General features: G+C 36.2%; 1 protein-coding gene across 1 annotated transcript; it reads right to left on the minus strand.

Annotated features, from left to right (window-relative positions):
• Positions 1-1,500: 1,500 nt before the first annotated feature.
• Positions 1,501-20,311, minus strand: LOC127175163 (spermatogenesis-associated protein 48). Its single transcript, XM_051126076.1, has 10 exons — positions 20,261-20,311; positions 13,041-13,581; positions 12,853-12,911; positions 7,946-8,022; positions 7,418-7,556; positions 6,743-6,810; positions 6,578-6,619; positions 6,310-6,417; positions 6,124-6,225; positions 1,501-1,627 (listed from the first exon to the last, which is right to left on the minus strand). The coding sequence occupies exons 1-10, from the start codon at positions 20,309-20,311 to the stop codon at positions 1,501-1,503; spliced, it is 1,314 nt and encodes a 437-aa protein (XP_050982033.1).
• Between the last annotated feature and the right edge of the window lie 293 nt (positions 20,312-20,604).

Raw genomic sequence — 20,604 nt, forward strand, 5'->3', positions numbered from 1 at the left:
GATACGATGGCTTAAATGAAACCACAGCTATAGATTTCATGATTCAAAGTCATTTGAACTTTTTAAATACTTTTAGATCCTTTTCACATATTTTTCAGTGAATTTTCATGTGAAATTCAGTCATTTTAATAGGAATCCACATGATTCAAACCTTTGTGTGTGGGTGATGATTTTCTAATGCAGATTTCGCAACAGGTTCAAGCGGGCTACATGGGTTTGTAACTTCTGTGTTAACTATGCTTCAGTAGACAATGGACTGCAAAAACTGTTAACTTTTATGCTCCACGTCACACTGCTTTACTGCTGAACAGCAGGAATAGCTCTAAATCAAATTCACAGATGAGGTGACCCCTAAAATCCTCAGACATTACATGTGCCTTTTTGAAGATGTTACTATGAAAAGATAATTAGGAATATCTCAGTAGCACAAGAGACTGTTTCGGCAACTTACATCTGTTGTGTTGAGTCTGTCTCATCTCATTGTCTTACATGGGCTCATAGTGATGGGCTGAAGGTCACCTTTGAGAAAGCACGTCACAGCCTGAAACAGCAGACTAGTCTGATCCCTTTCACTGACCTCAAGATGGACGTTAGTTATCAGTTAACCACATCTCCATCTCTGGAAATACCACAGAGTGGGTTTTATTCCCACCATGGCTCAGCTGTCAAACTAACTGAAAACAGAAAGCTTAATGCAAAGCATAACTAAGTATAACATCTCATTTCCTCAACTCCATGCGTTTAACGTGAGGATTATAAATTGAGCGCTGTTGAGCATTTCTGTAAATTAATTTGAGCACTTTTTCAGTTGTAAGTTGATTTTTCTAGTTGGTGTTTTCTAGGTGTTTTCTCTAATTGGTGGATTCGACTGAGCTGCTTCCAGAGCGGACTGTTTTCAACACAGAAGCGAAAAGACGACAAAGGGGGAAACAGGAAACCAGCATGTTCCTATTTCCTGTAAGCAGGTGAAGCTGCACTGGTATTCTTTCTTTTATTCTCCAAACCACAGTTCTTGGGGTGCAAATCTAGAGCATTTCAGAAACGCATGTCTTTTGTTTTCTTTTAAGATAACAGGCAAAGTTTTATTTGCATTGCTATTGCTGCACAACCACAATGTGAGTTCCACAAGCAGTTTGTAAGTGCTGTTTGGATGAACCAAAGTAATAAAGGCATGCAAAAGAGGATCTGTGAGTAAAATGATTCACTCATTTATCCGCATGGACACACATATAGTCAAATACGTAAGCCCACACACACCCACAGCGAACGTTTAAGACAATGGCTTAACCTCCACATTTTCAGAAGCACTCATCTAAATCAAGGGAAATTATGCTAATAAAGCATCTCATTATTCAGAGCTCAGAGAATCAGTCATTGACATTGCATCATTATAGATCTATTCACAAACACAGATTGGATTTCGTGAAAAGGGAGACTTTCATTTCCCACACTTCTTCATCATTTATTTTTCTCTTTAAGGAACATGCCGCACTTTTAGAGTTATTTCATGGAAAGTACCGGGGCTTTGGGATGAAGGTAAGGGTTTCCCGGTGGGACAGTAGTGATCATTCCTGATAGAGGAGCCTTGTGTCCGTAGTCTGGGGTGCTCTGGGTACCAGGATGGTTTCTGGAAATGGAACCATTGGTCAAACAAGGAATGTAAAAATTAAAGGAACATTCTGGATTCCGTCAACAGCACTTGTGGCATAATCCTGATTACCAGCAAAAATTGTTGACTACCACAAAATGCAACATTTGAATCTGAAAATGTTAAAATACTCAGTTTTAGTCAAAAAGCCACAAGACATAATCAATATGCATGTTAACATGTTTTTACTAACTTAACTAAACTAAATTACTTACTAAGCCTTTATATCCAAAACATAACCGTAAAAATGACTGTAACAACTTTATATAAAAAATAATACTCAAATTTTACCAGAAAAAACTAATGTTTGTGCTTTTTTTTTTTTAATTCTAAGGGTTTTTTTACGTAAAGGAAATATGCATTTAAATAACTTATAAAACAACTAATATATATACATATAGGGTACGACGGGGCTAAAGATACCAAATACCAAAAGAATATGTAAAAGTATGGTATTCGGGGTAAAAAGCACCCCTGCTGTTGGGGCTAAAAGGCACAATAATAACATGATAATTAATAGAAGGCTGACTTTTCCATTTGTTGACATGACATTGTTAGATTCAGATGGTGAATATCATATATCATGTTGGGTGTCCATCTTAGAGATAATCACCATGTTTAGAATGAAACCATCATATTTAAAAACATGATGTTAATTATATAATAAAATATAATTTGTTGTTACTACTGTAAATCTATATAAAACTCTTATGGGATCTCCTCAATGCTTTCAGAATCTTTACATTTTGAAATGATTCTGTTTCTGTATTTTAAAATATATGTTTTATATTAACATATGTTAGTGACAGTATATTTATTGAACAAAAAATAATTATTTTATTTATCAAAATAAGTAGAAAATAGTACAGACTTTGCTAGAGTGATTGTTTTGAACAAGTATTAACTTAAACATTATTAAAAAAAAACATTATTTTAGTTAAAGTATTTGTATCAATACTGTGTGCTTTTTACCCCATGCTGGTGGGCCTTTAACCCTGTGTGTGGGGTAAAAGGCCCCCCTTGCCATCTCATACATTTATGAAATGTTTTAACAAAATAAACAACTTGTATGATTTATTTTCACACAAAATGTGTTGCTCCATAAATGTTCAACACAAACGTATGTATTTTTCTGCAATCATATTCTTCGGGCACAGTGAAAAGCACATTTTTTTCTTAGAGGGTGCCTTTAGCCCCGTTGTACCTTATGCACACACTACCAGGCAAAAAAGTTTTTGAACAGTAAGATTGTTTATGTTTTTTTAAAGAATTCTCTTCTGTTCACCAAGCCTGCATTTATTTGATCCAAAGTACAGCAAAAGCAGTAATATTGTAAAATATTTCTACTATTTAAAATAACTGTTTTCTATTTGAATATATTTTAAAATGTAATTTATTCCTGTAATGCAAAGCTGAATTTTCAGCATCATTAGTCTAGTCTCCAGTGTCACATGATCCTTCAGTAAACATTCAAGAAATATTTCTGATTATTATTATTATCAATATTTAAAACAGTTGAATACATTTTTTCAGAATTCTTTGATGAATAGAAAGATCTAAAGATCAGCATTTATCTGAAATAAAAAGCTATTATAACATTATACACTATACCATTCAAAAGCTTGGAGTCAGTACAATTTTATTTATAATGAACTGAAGATTGTGAATAATCTAAAAGAACTGGCAAACAGTCACATGACCTAAAATATACACTTTTCCTTATGCAAATATATGCAAATACATTTTAACCTAAAATCTTGATGTTCATGGAAAAAGTCTGTAGACTCATTATGTGTCAACTACTGTGTCTATTAATTCTTTAAAAAGGGAGTTTCATTCATGTGTGTCTGATTTTCCATAAAGCAAACAATGTCAGAGTCTGCGTCTTACGACAGTCTCAAGTGATTGAGTGTTGCTGAAACTGCGGAGGAATGAAAACAGTTTGGAGACATTTGAGTTATCACCAAATAAGGAGGAGAGAGTTAGAGGAAGTTGTAAAGGTGCTGACTTTCTGCTGTAAGGAAAAGAGATGGGAGGCCTGTTTTATCGGCAAAGGAAACAGATTTCAGAGCACCGGTGACTCCAGGAAAATGGATCTGGGTTGAGTAAAAACCACGATTACCACCGGCAACAAGAGCAGCTCAGCTTTGGATAGGGCCATCTGGAGAGGTCTGCTCCAAAAAGACGGTAAACCAGCTCTTCTGGGGCCCAGCTAGGAAACACGTTTTCAAAAAAACCACCCCGTCCCTGGGTGAGGAGTTTGGTTTTCCTCCAGTGCTTCTCTCAAACACCTCCTCCTCCTTCTTCCTCTTTACTCAAGCTGCAGATGCCTCATTCCTACTCATTCTGAAAGCCGAGGACGTTTTGCCGTTGCAGGCGGATGGTGGAAGAGCGCTGCTAGGCTGGTTTTGTTCCCGGTAGTGTCTGTCTGATTTTGACTCTTCAGAAACCCACAGAAAATATCAATGCCTTATGATTTTAACTTCAAAAATGGAGATTTGAAGTACATTCTTCCACTTTCTGTTCTATATTCATTCTATCTGCTTTAAAAAGATGACCGAAACTTTGTTCAACCATACACGTCATGTTGGGGTCTACTATGTGATGCTGTAAGACACAGTTCACACACCTCCAGCCAGAGCCACATGCTGCAGAGTGCTGAAGAGCAGTAAATCTAGGGCAGACACTGACAGAAGGGGAACATGCGGGAGCTTGAAAAAAATAAGTTTGACATTGCACATACTAAGGCAGAAACGAAGAAAGAGATCAGAAGATAAATTAATGCAATGGTTGTGGGAAACGCCTCTTCAGAGTGATCCTATGATGTGTTTACTGCTACAGGCGGGGCATGTTTACTACTGCACTATAAAAAAAAAAAAAAAACCCCGGCACAAATGTATGCATTAGATCATTATATGATCAACATTATGTTTTTAGTGTGTGTGTGTATATATTTATAGAGAGAGAGAGAGCATAGTATAGTATGTATTATACGGTATATTAATATAAAAATGAAAGAGATCTGACTCATCCAAATTCATTTATTGCAATAAGTGCAAAATGTGCAAAAGTGCATAACGTTTGCGGAAACGTTACCTGAAAATGTTCTGCACTTTTGCACATTTTGCACTTTTTTGCACATATTTTTGTGACCTCTGAGCAATAAATGCAATAAGCCTTTTTGGCTGAATTAGGATGAGTGCGGATCTCCTTCATTTTTATATTAATATACTGTATAATACATACTATACTATGCTCTCTCTCTCTCTCTCTCTCTCTCTAAATATATACACACACACTAAATAATTACATTTTTTGATCTATGCACCTCATATTTGCATCTACTGGATTGTTGGATGAGTATTTAATTTAGTGTTTAGTGTTCTATGGCCATTTTCCATTTGTGGATTATACAGTATATTCTAGTATATGTTATAAAACTAAGTAACTTATTTCAGGGAATTTGTGTAGTTCTGTGGTGTTGACCACAAAAAGTTAACTTACAGAAGGACTTTCTAAATACAAAGCACTGCTGCCACCTACTGAGACAAAGTGGTCTTACAGTGAGGTGTAACGTTAGCAATAATACACTCCCTAAGAAAATGTATTCTTTTTACTGTGCCCAGAAGTGTATGATTGCAGATACAAATGTTTGTATTGAATATTTATAGAGCAACAGATTTTGTGTGAAAATAAATCATACAAGTCGTTTATTTTGTTCAGTATTGATACAAATACTTTAGCTAAAATAATGTTTATTTGTTTAAATAATGTCCAAGTTAATACTTGTTCAAAACAATCACTTAAGCAAAGTTTGTAATGTTTTCTGCTTATTTTGATAAATAAAATAATTATTTTTTGTTCAATAAATATGCTGTCATTAAAATAAGTTAACAAAATTATTATAAAATGTAAAGATTCTGAAAGCATCGAGGAGATCCCATAATAATTTAATATAGATTTACAGTAGTAACAACAAATGATATTTTATTGTATGATATGATTAATATGTTTTTAAATATGATGGTTTCATTCTAAACATGGTGATTATCTCTAAGATGGACACTCAGCATAATATATGATATTTACCATCTGAATCGAACAATGTCATGTCAACAAATGGAAATGTCAGCTTTTTTCTTATTGTGACAATAATTACTTGCAAAATAAGCACATTTCTCTTTCGAATTCCCCAATTGCCATATCACAAGCATTTTACTATTGACCTATTGACCTATTTTTTTCCATGATTATAATTGTTTTGTCATTATAATTGTCATTAGGTTCTGATATACTAAAGTATTTTTTTTTAATTAATAAATTGGTAACAGTGATTGTTAAGATATATATATATCCATTCATTTCCAAAATCACTTGTCTTATGTAAGGTCAAAGAGATGCTGGAGTCGATCACAGTGTCTCAGTCCATAGCAAAACAGCCAAATATCTTAATCTGAACTGTTGTAATGACTTACCCTGCTGTTTGTGGAGCATCTGTTAAAGAGGGCAGACTGACACCTGAGGTCTGTGGTCTGTCAAACCGGGCTTTTCCAGTGTAACCAGGTATAGTAGTTCGGCTACAGAGAAAACAAAACTTTCCTTATAAAGAGTTCTGTAGAATAGTTATGATGTATATACAGATACACAGATCAGGGTCATACTAGCTGGCAGGGGTGGGTGGAGGTATTGTGGTCCGTAGAACAGTCAGAGGGATGAATTCCTCTCCTGGGACGTCCACACTATCCATGTGTTTAGAGCCCACCGTACCACTGTACAGTACAGCGAGATCACAAATATCATTCAAAGCCTTAATGAACGTACTGAAAAATGACTGTAAGGAACAACACACTGGAACGTATGCAACTGATTTGATTTAAGTAATTTATAACATATATATGTGTATTTAGGAATGTTCATTAATTTGCTTACCAGTATAAAGGTATATGGCCTGATTTTGGACATGGACTGGTGCTGTTATGTCAAAACAATCAGAAACAACACAATTTTTAAATCTGTAAATATACAGTAAAAGCTAAGATTCTTTAAATTTTTAATTTAAAATTAAAAAAATGAAAGGTTATTTGAATCACATACAAGCTGATGGGTTTTCTTGCATTAAATGTGGCACACAACTGATGTTTGTTCCAATGGGATCCAATGGCCTAAAAAACAAGGAATTCTCATTATAGGGAAATATGTTCATACAAAAATGCTGAAATTTCACTCACTCACTCCATCCAAACATTTTGACCATCCAAAATGTAAATGAGTTTGTTTCTTCATAGCAACAGATTTGAAGAAATTTAACATTGCATCACTTCACCAATGGGTCCTCTGCCATCAGAATGAGAGTCCAAACAGCTGATAAAAACATCACAATAATCCATAAGTAATCCATACGACTCCAATCCTTTAAAATAACATCTTGTGAAGAGAAAAGAATATTTGTTAAGAACTGTTTTCGCTTATATTTCTTTCATGATTCAGACAAGACGTCTTCATAAGACGTTAATTAATGGGCTGGAGTCGTGTGGATTACTTGTGGATATTTGTGATGTTTATATCAGCTGTTTGGACTCTTATTCTGACGGCACCCATTCACTGCAGAGGATCCATTGATGAGCAAGTGATGTAATGCTAAATTTCTCCAAATCCTTTCCCATAAAGAAAAAAAATCATCGACATCAGGATAGCCTGAGGGTGACTAAATTGTCAGCAAACTTTAATTTTTTCCTTTAATATCTTAGATCATTCATGCAGCAGACTCACCTGCCATAGCTCAGGTCTGCTGTGGTATCGCTTCAACACAAAACGCTGACTCACAGGGTCAGACATTTTCTCCAGAGTAGTTGTGGGTGGTTTGTGGCGAGGAGGTAACTTTGAGTCCCAGTCTACATCTTCATAAGCTCTATAGCAGAGCATATTTACACAATCACATGTATAAGGGATATAAATACTCTACAAACTTTTGGTTATTTAACAAATCAATAAATACACAGACATAAAATATTGATTTCAGTTAAAATTGCCATTGCACCAGCTTGTGTTACTATGGCTCTAACAATGACAAGGTCAAGGGTTTTATTCCCGGGGAACACATAAACTGACAAAATGTATACCCTTTAGTAAACCTTGAATGCACTGTAAATTTTGGATAAAAGTGCCTGTCAAATGTATAAAGAGACAAATGGTACAGAAATCTTTTGAAAAGTACCAGTTGGTCAAGGTGAAAGAGTCTTGGAAAGTAAAATATGGTGGTTGTGCTGTTAAGAGAGCTTTTAAAGAAACTAATCGGACCTTTGGGCTGCAGAGGTGTAGATGTATTGTCGAGCTGCTGTTGCTGCGCTATCAGAAAGAACAGATGGTTCTGCACCCTATAATGGGATAGTACAAACACACAGTGGGAAGATGGCAATATTTTAGCAAATGTTCCATAGTCTAAAATGGTTACAAAATAGGGAAATATATGTTTAGTTTGTTCTTTTTCAATCCTTTCTTCCAAAGAACACAAAAGGGGAAATTTTGAAGAATGTACTAGTTTTAGCTCTTGTGACAATGAATGCTGACTGGATCCTTTATGTTTAAAAACAGATACAAAAGCACCATAAAAAGTAAGCTCTCATAGAAACAGGTGATGACTCATGTATGCACTTTATTCCAGATGAAGCCATAAGGGGGATAGTTCATCCAAAAATGAAAATTTTGTCATAAATTAGGTAGTAAGGACATTGTTAAAATAGTCCATGTGACATCAGTGCTTTAACCGTTATATTATGAAGCTACGAGAATACTTTTTGTGTGCAAAGACAACAAAAATAATGACTTTATTTAACAATTTCTTCTCTTCCGACTCAGTCTTTGACCATGTTCACAACAATACCACGCATGCGTGTGGTGCTGCTGAAGCAGAAGCCAGCATTCTGACGTAGAACCCACATACACTGCACCTTATTTTCAAACGGAGGAATGCACACATATGCATCATGGTTTTCTTGTGAACGTAAGGCTGCACGATTAATCGAACACAATTTCCAAGCGCATTTTGTCAATAAAGCCGGTTCTGTAATCAGCAGTAAATCTCGTAGACGATACTATTGTGTGATTATGAAATCGAAATAAATTTTTCGCGATAATGACAGCTGTTTGCGTAGCTTCTCAGTAAACTACTACGGCTCTGTGTAGGTAGTACATCTGAAAGCATGTGAAGATACCACATTTAATAACATGTTTTTACTCCAAACTCACTTCATAATGTCAGTTGAGTGTTTGAAATAAATCCTTCTGTGAGATGATGTGGCTTCTTACACAGAATAAGGCACACAACATATTTCATAGTATTCTAAGCAGTGATAAAGGCATTGTATTATAAATATAATTTATTATAATGAAAATTATAATAATAAGACCTCAGATAAACCATATATTGTCGTAGTGGTGTGTTTATTAGGTGTTTATTAGTCACACTGAATCAATGAATACAGTTAAAACTTTTGTTTATTCAGTTGCAGCGATCGTGATTTCATGTGTGTCTTCTTTGTGTGTATTTGGCGTTTCCGCGCCTATGGCCTATGGATAAAGATTTACTGCTGATCACAGAACCATGCTTCACTGAAAGATATGCATGACAATCACAGCTTCTGCCTAATCATTATTTCATTACGATTTATCGTGCAGCCCTATGTGAACGCATGTCGAAGACTGACACGGAAGAGAAGAAATTGTTGAATAAAGTCATAATTTTTGTTTTCTGTGGTCACAAGAAGTATTCTCGTAGCTTCATAACATTACAGTTGAACCACTGATGTCGCATGGACTATTTTTAATAATGTCCTTACAACTTTACAGCCGGCCATAAAACGTTTCAGTTGCACTGCTGTGTATGCAGGGTCAGAAAGCTCTCAGATTTTATCAAATAAAAATTGTGTTCCGAAGATGAACGAAGGTCTTACGGATTTGGAACGACATGATGGTGAGTAATTACCCTGGTGAAAAAACCAGCATATGCTGGGATGCTGGTTAGGTATGTTTTGATGCTGGTTTAAGCTGGTCCTTTGCTGGTTTATGCTGGTCCTTGGCTGGTTTATGCTGGTCCTTGACCAGCAAAGGACCAGCTTAAACCAGCATCAAAACATACCTACCAGCATATGCTGTTTTTTTTCACCAGGGTAATGACAGAATTTTGATTTTTGGGTGAACTATTCTTTTAAGTAGGCTAAGTTTTCACTGATAATCTTGTCCAGTAAGCTGTAAGTTTAGAGCTGCTGCAGTGGCGTTTTGAGAACCAGTCTACCAAACGTCCCGTAAGTTTTGTGATCGTCCAGTATTTAAAGATGAGTTTTGTTCCGTATTTATACTAGTACAGGTATTTTACACTTTGAAAGCGACACCAACTGCATGCACGTGTAGTTTTCATTCAAATAAGAGTGCCACTTATGTGTCCACGCAGTCACATTAAAGTAGTTCTGTGGGAGAAACCTATTCAACATTCTTTGAATGTTCAAAACTTCAGATTAATTAGAAGGTTTTCACAACGCGTCATCAATTGGACATATAGTGCCCTCCACTAATATTGGCACCCTTGGTAAATATGAGCAAAGGTGGCTGTAAGAATAAATCTGCATTGTTTATCCTTTTAATCTTTTATTCTAACCTATCATTTAAGTAAAACCATGGAAAGCAGGGGGAAAATCTCTTTATGAAATAAATGTTTTTCTGTAGTTCATGTTGACCACAATTATTGGCACCCAATTATTGCAACGTCCTTTATTCAGGATGGCAGCTCTGTGTTGTCTTCTTTAATGCCTGAAGAGTTTGGAGAACACCTGACAAGAGATCAGAGACCATTCCTTCATACAGAAACTCTTCAGATCCTTTAGTTTCCCAGCTCCATGCTGGTGCTTCTTCTCTTCAGTTCACCTCACGCATTTTCTATAGGGTTCAGGTCAGGCAACTGGGACGGCCATGGCAGAAGCTTCATTTTATGCTCAGTGACACATTTTTGTGTTGATTTTGATGTTTGATTTGGATCACTGTCCTGATGGAAGATCCAACCACAGCTCATTATAGAACTTCTAACAGATGCAGTCAGGTTTACATTTTTTATCTGTTGGTATTTGCTAGAATCCATGATGCCATGTATCTGAACAAGATGTCCAGGACCTCTGGCAGGAAAATAAGCCCACAACATTAAAGATCCAGCAGTATATTTAACCGTGGGCATGGGGTACTTTTTGTACCAAACCTATCTTGAGTGTTTGCTGCCAGAAAGCTCTTTTTTTAGTTTCATCTGACCACAGAAGCCATTCCCATTTGAAATTCAAGTTGTGTCTGACAACTGAATATGCTGGAGTTTGTTTTTGAATGAGCAAGGAGGATTTTTCTTAAAACCCTCCTGAACAACATGTGGTGACGTAGGGGCTGTTTGATTTTTTTTTTTTTTTTTTTAGTCTTTAGTCAAGACTCAACTAATCTCTGCAACTCTCCTACTGTGATCCTTGGACACTTTGGCCTTTGGATCCTTTGGACACTTAAACTCTCCTCCTCACCATGCATTAGGACGATACAGACACACATCCTTTTCCATGCAGATTTGTAACATCTTTAGTTGATTGGAATTCTTAATTATTGTCCTAATGATGGAAATTGGGATTTTCAATGCTTTAGCTCTATTCTTACAGCCACTTTCTATTTTGTGAAGCTCAACAATCTTGTTCTGCACATCAGAACTATATTATTTGGTTTTATTCCTTGTGATGGATGATTAAGGAAATTTGGCCTTTGTGCTCCTCATATTTATAATCCTGTGAAACAGGAAGTTATTGCTGGACAATATCATACTCCTAGTCATTCTAGTGTGCTAAATAAATGCAAATATGAATGGGAATATACTTCAGAGATATTTTACTCATTATAATTTCTTAGGGTGCCAATAATTGTGCCCAACATGCATATGAGAAAAACATTTATTTCATAACGTAAGTTCCCCCCCACTTTTAATTGTTTTACTTCAATGAAAGGTTAGCATTTTGTGATTTTTTTGAATGTAAGATCATAAAGATAAACAAAGCAGATTTATTTTAATAGCCATCTTTGCTCATATTTACCAAGGGTGCCAATATTAGTGGAGGGCACTGTATTGGCGGCAAAGAATGTAAACAGTGCCACTGAACCGAACGAAACTCGCATATTTAGCTGATTATTGCTGCTGAAAATGGTCAATTATTGTCATGTTTTGGCCTGTACTAATCAGTCAGACCTGGAAAATCATTTGGAGTACTAACATTTGGAGACTGCCAAAAGTTATAACAAATCAAGGAGAAGAGTGCAAAAAACTGAGGAACAAAAGGCGTTTGTGATTGGCCGAACTGTACCAGGATTTCCAGGGCAAGAATCTTGACAACATTCGTGTTTGTTCTGGTCATTTCCGGTCAGGTAGATGAAAAAATTAGGCTAATACCTTAACACTGCTCGTATGTATCTTTACCACCTATTAATTTAAGCTTGCCAAAATAGTGCACCCTGCTTACTAAGTCTTTCTCTGTATGATTTAGCAGCTTCCACACGTTTTTTTTTCTGTGGTTCAGACAGCATAGATTAGCAGAACAATGTATTCAGTAATCATGCTGTTGTTTACATCCGAGTATCGCCAGTATGGCCACACATGACCAAACCGTGACATAAGCGCAAACCCTCTATTGTTAAATAATCTTCATGTAAACAGGGTCATCAGGTCACTAAGTTAAACTTCAGAGACAGATCAGTTCAATTCATTAACAAATTTTTAAGATTCCATTTTCAGAATAGCAGATCAAATCGAGCATAGCTACTTCTCTCATAGATTTACCTAGTAGAGGTCAGAATTCTTCAGATTCTTAGAATATAGAAACAACTTTAATACCTTTGCAGTGCTTTTATTTTTGAAGATTAAAAGCTCCATCCACATTCAAAGTACCTGCGCACAAAAGCGACCAGTGCAATTCTTCTACTTTTCTCCTTTTATGTTTCAAGGAAGACAGAAAAGTCATATGGGTTTAGAGCAGCATGAGTAAATAATGACAGAATGCTTATTTATGAGTGATTTAAAGCTCATTTCATATAAATACTTAATGTATAGTGCTGTAAAAGCGCTAAAGCTTCAAACAAACAGCATACAGGAGTATTATTACAGTAGCAGGGATGAATAATTGAGCATATCTATGACTGACCGCATTCATTTCATGGTTGTCCTGAGAGGGGTGTTTAATACTTTGTGCACTTGTCCAACCTGATAACAAAGTAGATGAAATTTGTTAATAAATATGTAAGAGTCTAATACTGTTAAATTGCTTTTTGTTACACACTGCTGCAGTCAGAACAAAAAAAAAGTTGTAGAACAAAAAAAGATTGCATTTACCACTGAGGTTTGCCTTCAGTGCTGCCTCTGATTGCATCCTGGAGTTCCACCTCCTGTGCTCAGACATGTCATATATCAGAGCCGAAGGTCTGGTTGGAGGAGTCTGAGGCCTGTCTCGCACTCCTGCCGGAACCCACAGATTGGACACAGTGTAAACCGTATTGATGAATGGGGTTCTGCTCTTTGCCTCCAGGTGCACCTGTGACCCTACACTCAGTTGACCGGAGCACGGATCTATTAGAGACGCATCCCCACGCAGCGGTGCCAGAGGAGCTCTTTCATCAGGCGGCAGGGCTCCACGATTGAATTTGGAGAACGCACGTCTGTCTGTCTCAACCATGCTTTCAAAGTCATACCTTCCCTTTGGACCCTTCCCACAGGGCAGATTCATACGTCTGCACAGCCACCTGCTCACTTCTTCTGAACTCTCACAGGGCGCCTTGAGAAGTCTTACACGATATGGTTCCTCCATTAATGATTTATAAAAGCAAACAATTAACCAATAAATAGAATATATGTCCACAAACTCTGCATCCCTCTTCTAGATGTGTTGGGGAATTTGAGATTATGCAGATGGAAGCCACAGGTGTATTCATCAGCGTCCGTTGTTGCCAGGAGACTGTGTCATTAGTTTGTCATTAGATTGCCTCCTGTGTCACTGCAGTCAGCAGGAGGTCAAATTACTGGCATGTGTCTGTAAATTGACGCTGGGACTCCAAGCGACGCTAAAACTCATTATTGTGTAGAATTACAGGGAGTTTTAGTTTTTAATCTAATTTAAACATTAAAATGTGAATTAGTAGAAGGAATGATGATTAGTAGAAATTAGTAGATTTCAGTGCTATTGCATATAGGAGGTATGTAAAATAACTAACCGCAATATCATGTAAGGATCACTAGATGGAGACCTAGATCAGACAATTTGAGCTATGACGTTGGTTGACGCTGTGATGGTGGTTGTTAAAGAAAGTCAAACATCATTACTAGGTTATTCTGCAGAACTGGTGCAAAGTCAGAGTTGGAAGATGTCTCTTTTTCCACAAATTTAGTATGTGTGCAAATTGAATGATATCCAAGGTACACAATTTTAGTAATTGTGCAGGTAAGTCTCATATAGCATTTTTTTAAATTTTTGGAATTGTTTTTGGAATATTTGGAGTTTTGGAATATTTGTCCTCTTCCCAAATTTGTCACTTCCGAAACACAGTAATATATAATTTAATATAAAGGGTTATATTGACCTATTAAGATTTTGCTTACATCTTCCTTGTAAATATATATGTATTTTCCTTTTTTATTAAAGTTTTCACAGGTAGATCAGTAACAATTACAATTTTAACAGTATATCAAGTGTAATTTATGAGATTTGTTGTATTTTGAATCCAAGGCAAAAAAAAAAAAGAATGATTAAAAAGATCATGCTGATTTCAAAGTTAAGGATTCATTAAAACACTATCATAACATCTTGGTTTATAATTAAGTATACTTTATTTTTGACAAAACATCCCATGTTTCGGTTGTGACTGCACATTTTCAGTAGTGACAGTTTTGGTAGCGACACATTACAGAATTTTAACCCACATTCTAAAACACTATTAAAACATACTAAAATACTAAAAGTGTGCATAAGTGTTCTACAATTTTGTTTATTTCCCACAAATAGAGGATTATATGTTGAAACAATGATGACATGTTACGGAAGTGACAATTTTAGATATTTTTGAGCCTAGCTTGAAGATGCTAATCAGCACATGGTTAGCTAACACAGTTCAGAATCAGAATCAGAATTAGCTTCATTCGCCAGGTGTGCGCAAACACACAAGGAATTTGTTGTGGTTTTGAACAGTTCTGAACAGTATTACACATATAAAAACTAAATTTTATATAATAACACCAAAAAACAATGATGTCACTACCGAAACTTCACCAAATGTTTCAGTCGTGACTGTTTCGGTAGTGGCAATTTTAGATAATTTTGAACCTAGCTTGAAGATGCTAATCACCCTGGTAAAAAAAAAAAACAGCATATGCTGGTAGGTATGTTTTGATGCTGGGATGCTGGTTAGGTATGTTTTGATGCTGGTTTAAGCTGGTCCTTTGCTGGTTTATGCTGGTCATGTTGCTGGTCAAGGACCAGCATAAACCAGCAAAGGACCATCTTAAACCAGCAAAGGACCAGCATAAACCAGCAAAGGACCAGCATAAACCAGCAAAGGACCAGCTTAAACCAGCAAAGGACCATCTTAAACCAGCAAAGGACCAGCATAAACCAGCGAAGGACCAGCTTAAACCAGCAAAGGACCATCTTAAACCAGCAAAGGACCAGCATAAACCAGCAAAGGACCAGCATAAACCAGCAAAGGACCAGCTTAAACCAGCAAAGGACCATCTTAAACCAGCAAAGGACCAGCATAAACCAGCGAAGGACCAGCTTAAACCAGCAAAGGACCAGCATAAACCAGCAAAGGACCATTTTAAACCAGCAAAGGACCATCTTAAACCAGCAAAGGACCAGCATAAACCAGCAAAGGACCAGCTTAAACCAGCATCAAAACATACCTACCAGCATATGCTGTTTTTATCACCAGGGCAGCACATGGTTAGCTAAAGTTCTGAACAGTTGTACACACATAAAAACTAAATTTTATGGATTTAACACCCCAAAAACAATGGTCACTACCAAAACTTCACCAAATGTTTCGGTCGTGACTGTTTCGATAGTGGCAGTTTTAGATACTTTTGAACCTAGCTCGAAGATGCTAATCAGCACATGGTTAGCTAACACAGTTCTGAACAGTATTACACATATAAAAACTAGATTTTATAGAATAACACCCAAAAAAAGTGTTTAATTACAGAAAAAAGGTGTTTGGTAGTGACGTTCCTTAAACTTACACAGATCACAAATTTTTCAGACTTTTGAACACATTTACCTCAAAATGATGGGCCTGTCTACTCAGCATGTAGCTATGACAGAGAGTGACATGAATATTTCCTGATCATAAATGTAGATGTGTAGTTAAACTCGGCCTTAGCCAATGGACTTAACCCATACACTGTTTCGGTAGTGACAGGAAAATGTGGGACACGTTTTTATAGTTTCATAATTTACAAAAGAAAATATAATGTTTAAAAAAAGATATCTATCCACTGATCTATCTATCTATACACTTTAACTTTGGCAATGTAGAACAAGTACATGTTGTTTATTAGTATTTTATTAATGCTGTTTGTTATGTGCTGTTAGCAGTGAGAAATCATGAAGTATGCAGAAGCAACACAGCAAAAGAAGGTGCTTTATTTGGCTGTGATTAAAAATCAAAAGCTCTAATGCATGATTAAAAATGAACTCATGGTAAATCAAACAGATATATGTTACATTTTAATATGCACAACGCTTACAAATTTTAATACAGCATTTCAGTCATGCAACCTTCCTCAGGGATTGTTTAAACATGAATAAAATTAGCACTGTGTGGGATTCATAATTTTTGTTAGATCTTTTGCTTTTATTTCTCCTATGCACCTGCTTATATAATTTATCATGAGTTTCAGTGGCTTTAATTAATATATTAAAATAAAAATATAAAAAAATAAAGCTAGCTTTGGACTACAATCAGCATGCCAAAAATATTTTCTTGACTCGCCTGTGTTTTGGTCTCTATGGTCTGTGTGTTCACTGAAGCAAAATGTATCTCATACAGTCTGCATCAGTGGCCAAAGATTAGTAGATGGTTGGCTTGATAAAAATGGTCAAAAGCAATATTCTTCCTTACACTGGTTTATAAAAACAGCTCCGTCATTAATATGGCTGTGTGTGCTTTCGCTCTTGATGAGAATGCCCTTGCATATCTGGGTGTCACAACATGGTACTGATGACGGTGATAAGCGCTGATAGCTGATGTTAAACTCGGGCCTTCGTTAACATAAACACCCAACAAACACGCAGGAAGCTGTATGCACTGGAAACGGCGGGTTAAAAATAGTCCAATTAGAATTATTTGACAATGTTGCTCTGCATGTATAACACCCCCGCCCTCCCGTTTAATTATGCCGAAAAAATATCTCAGTTCCGGTTCAAGAGAGAGAGAGAGGAAAATTCAAAAACAGTAAGTCAGCACAGTTTTCAGTGGAGGTTCAAATGCAGACTCTCCCTTTAATAATTTACACCCTTTTATAGTGCTTGCTTTGTTTCAAAAGAAATGAAAGTTGGATACTGTATCTCAGACTTTATGTTCAGTACCGCAGAAAACAGCGTAGGTCCTGCTCGACTCAATGCAATCTTAAATATAAAGCTTCAAGGCTGAATATTAATCATTCCTTTACAAGCTTTCTTAAAAAAAGCCAAAAAGCATAGCTGTTTTATGACATTGTATGAGACACAATCAAAGGCTTTCCAGCTACAGTAAATGTTGCCCAGTAAAACTTGACACTCACGCTTACCAGTGTGAAAATACACGAGATGGTGCTCATTAAGATGTGAAAACAGATCAAAAGGTTTCTAGTGGTTAATTGAATTAATCAAGGCCATTTGACAGTCATTTAACAGTCATTTATGTTATTTATGCTTCAATTTGCATTTTCGTTCAGTAATGCACCGCCTGTGTGTTTGAAGGCACACAAACAACTGCAGTGGTGTTTGCAGAGACGTAAACAAATTCCTCTGTAAACAATTAAGAATTAATGTTTCACTCCAAGTCTAGAAATGCCATAGAGTGCTGCTCGCTTCTATAAAATATTGCAGTCCTGAATGAACTCCATCCAAAACACAACCTGCGATTCGAGTCTTTTGATCTTCCCGGGTCTGTGCTCACACTAATTGGCCATATTATCCCTGACAAAAACAGTGTGATGACATTTTTGCAACACCATTGGTAAAAGACTCCTTAGGCAGTTTGATAAACCAGTGTTACACGATCCATGAGAGCGGCGCCCCGGGCAAAACGAGAGTTCACCAGAAATGTGCAATATAGATGCCCCTTCACATTTCGAAATAACACGCTGAAAACATGTGACATGCTTTGTGTTAACGTCAGCGTGGCTATTCGGTTTAATTAATGCTCGATCCTTAATTTATTTGTTCTCGCGCTCTCTTTCGCTTGAGGTTCATTCAGTGGGGGAGCTCTTAATGAATTAGAACATCTATGGTGCTTGGAGATGAAAGTATTTTTGGCAGGGATAGGGGTATTTTTAGTCCAAGAAATAATTTTCTTCAGAGAGAGAGAGAGGGAAAGGGGGAGAGAAAGACAGAGTGAGAGTGCCATGTTGCTGAAATCTGGTTATTAGTCTGCTTGTCTGCTCCCTCCTTCCCTCTGCAGGCCCAGACATTATTTAAATAGCCGCACACCCATCCCATGGTGCCCAGCCGTGCACCAGAGTGGCTAATTTGGGTAAGCCTCATTCATCTAGAAAAAGAAATGCAACTGTATATTTTAGAAGATGACACGGGAGAAGGGAAAATAAAGGGTAAAAGGAAGGGATGAAAAAGGAGAGATAGTGTGAGCAGCGGCTGTGGAGTTTGTTAGTCAAGCCTACATACTGTCAGTGTATAAACCTGGGGTATGGTTTCTTCAAAATTATAATTGGTTTTAGAGCTTGCAAGCCCCATCCACCACACTCAGCACAGGCCTTCAGCCTATTTCGACTTAATTCACTTTATTCCACTGTTCTCTAAAGTACTTGATTTTTATTCATCAGTTATGCCGCTGAGAGGTCAAATACAGACCCTTTTCACAAACTAAATGAAATCTTTTTGTATTTTCGTTTTATGTACATTTATAACACTATACTTTATGGTACTGCCTTGGCATTGAATTACAGACAACTGGCTAATGCTGCTGCTGTTACAGTGGCTGAGGGCAAATTTGGCATCTTTCTCTTTTTCTGTTCTTACTTCTGACTTAAGCACTTTTAAAAAGTCATTTTTTTTTTCCTTTGACTTTTGGGGCAAATAGGAACACAAAAATTGTATTTGTAGTATTTGAAGTTACTTAACTATAATGACTTTTGCTTCTGAGAACATGGAAATGTGAAAAGAGTTTATTTGAGTATGACTGCTAAGTTTATTCAACTGTGCTAAAGGGATAGTTCAGCAAAAAATGAAAATTACCCCATGATTTATTCACCCTTAAGCCATCCTAGGTGAATATGACTTTCTTCTTTCAGATGAATACAATCAGTTTTATATTAAAAAAATGTCCTGCTCTTCCAAGCTTTATAATGGCAGTGAATGGCTGTTGAGATTTTGAAGCCCAAAAAAGTGTATCTATCCATCATAAAAAGTACTTCACAGTAGGGCTGCAATGATTTCTCGATTCTATTCAAGTATTCGATTTTAAAAAATGTGACGAGTAATCAGCAAAATACCGGAAGTGGCGCATTCCACATATTAAACCCATTTAAAAATTACATTTATGTACGTGCATTTCCTTTCATAGTAAATGCTGATACACAAAAAACTTATCATTTACATGTGTGGAGCGTCTCAAACTCCATCTCTGCATGTTTGTTGTGAGTTTAAGTTTATTATAACGTTCACCTGGAAAATCAATGTGCACTATTTCATCAGATTTGTAAGGTAAATCATTTATAAACCTACGCAAACACAGGAGAATACATCAATAGCTTCCTCAAAATGCTAACTGTTTATTGTGATTTCAAAATAAAAGTTTAAACCCTCACTGATGTCCGCATATTCAAGAAATTACAGAGACTGTAGCTTTTCTATTGCAAATAAATTGGCAAATATTAAAGATTAAGTGGACATTTGAATTAAATATTGCTGAATCAATATTAAACATGGATTAGATCGCCCAGTAAAGTGTAAAAACAACTGTCAGGGCATTGGCGCCCTCTGCAGGCATTTGTTATAATGCGTAATGTTTATAATACATTATGTATTTAACAGTTTTGTTTAATAAAACCATGAGATTACTTGCTTTTGATACTTTATTTGAACTAATTATTATTGCCTCATTGCTATTATATGTGTATTTTAAGTCATTTTTAAGGCTATTGTTCACTTAGGTCTATTTTTATTACAAAAAAAATAATTTTAATTATCCGATTACTTGATTAATCATCAGAATAATCATCAGATTACTCGATTACCAAAATAATTGGTAGTGACACCCCCTACTCCACACAAGGTTTTATAAAGACCTTCTGAAGTGAATTAATGCGTTTCTGTAAGAAAAAATCCCAATTTATCATCCACTAACCATTGATTTATATCCACTCTCCTCTTGGTTTATATTGAAATCCTCAGCCATTTTTCCTTAAATCCTCATTTTGTACTTCTAATTCGTGACCGGTGTTTTGTTTTGCCCTATACTCTGTGCTTCTGCGTTCACCTGCATCCCACATGGGACGCCACTCTCTCGGTGAAAGCATGTTCAACAGTTATCGGAAGCTAGAGTGTTTATAAAGGTTTAAACATGGATATGTTTTTTTAAACACATTGATTCACTTCAGAAGGCCTTTGTTAAACCCCTGGAGCTGTGTATTACATTTTCCATTTTTGATGATATTTATTTTTGGGCTATGTGTTTTTGTTTTCATTTTG

Source organism: Labeo rohita, chromosome 13, assembly GCF_022985175.1.
Source record: "Labeo rohita strain BAU-BD-2019 chromosome 13, IGBB_LRoh.1.0, whole genome shotgun sequence".
In the NCBI taxonomy this organism is placed as follows: domain Eukaryota; kingdom Metazoa; phylum Chordata; class Actinopteri; order Cypriniformes; family Cyprinidae; genus Labeo; species Labeo rohita.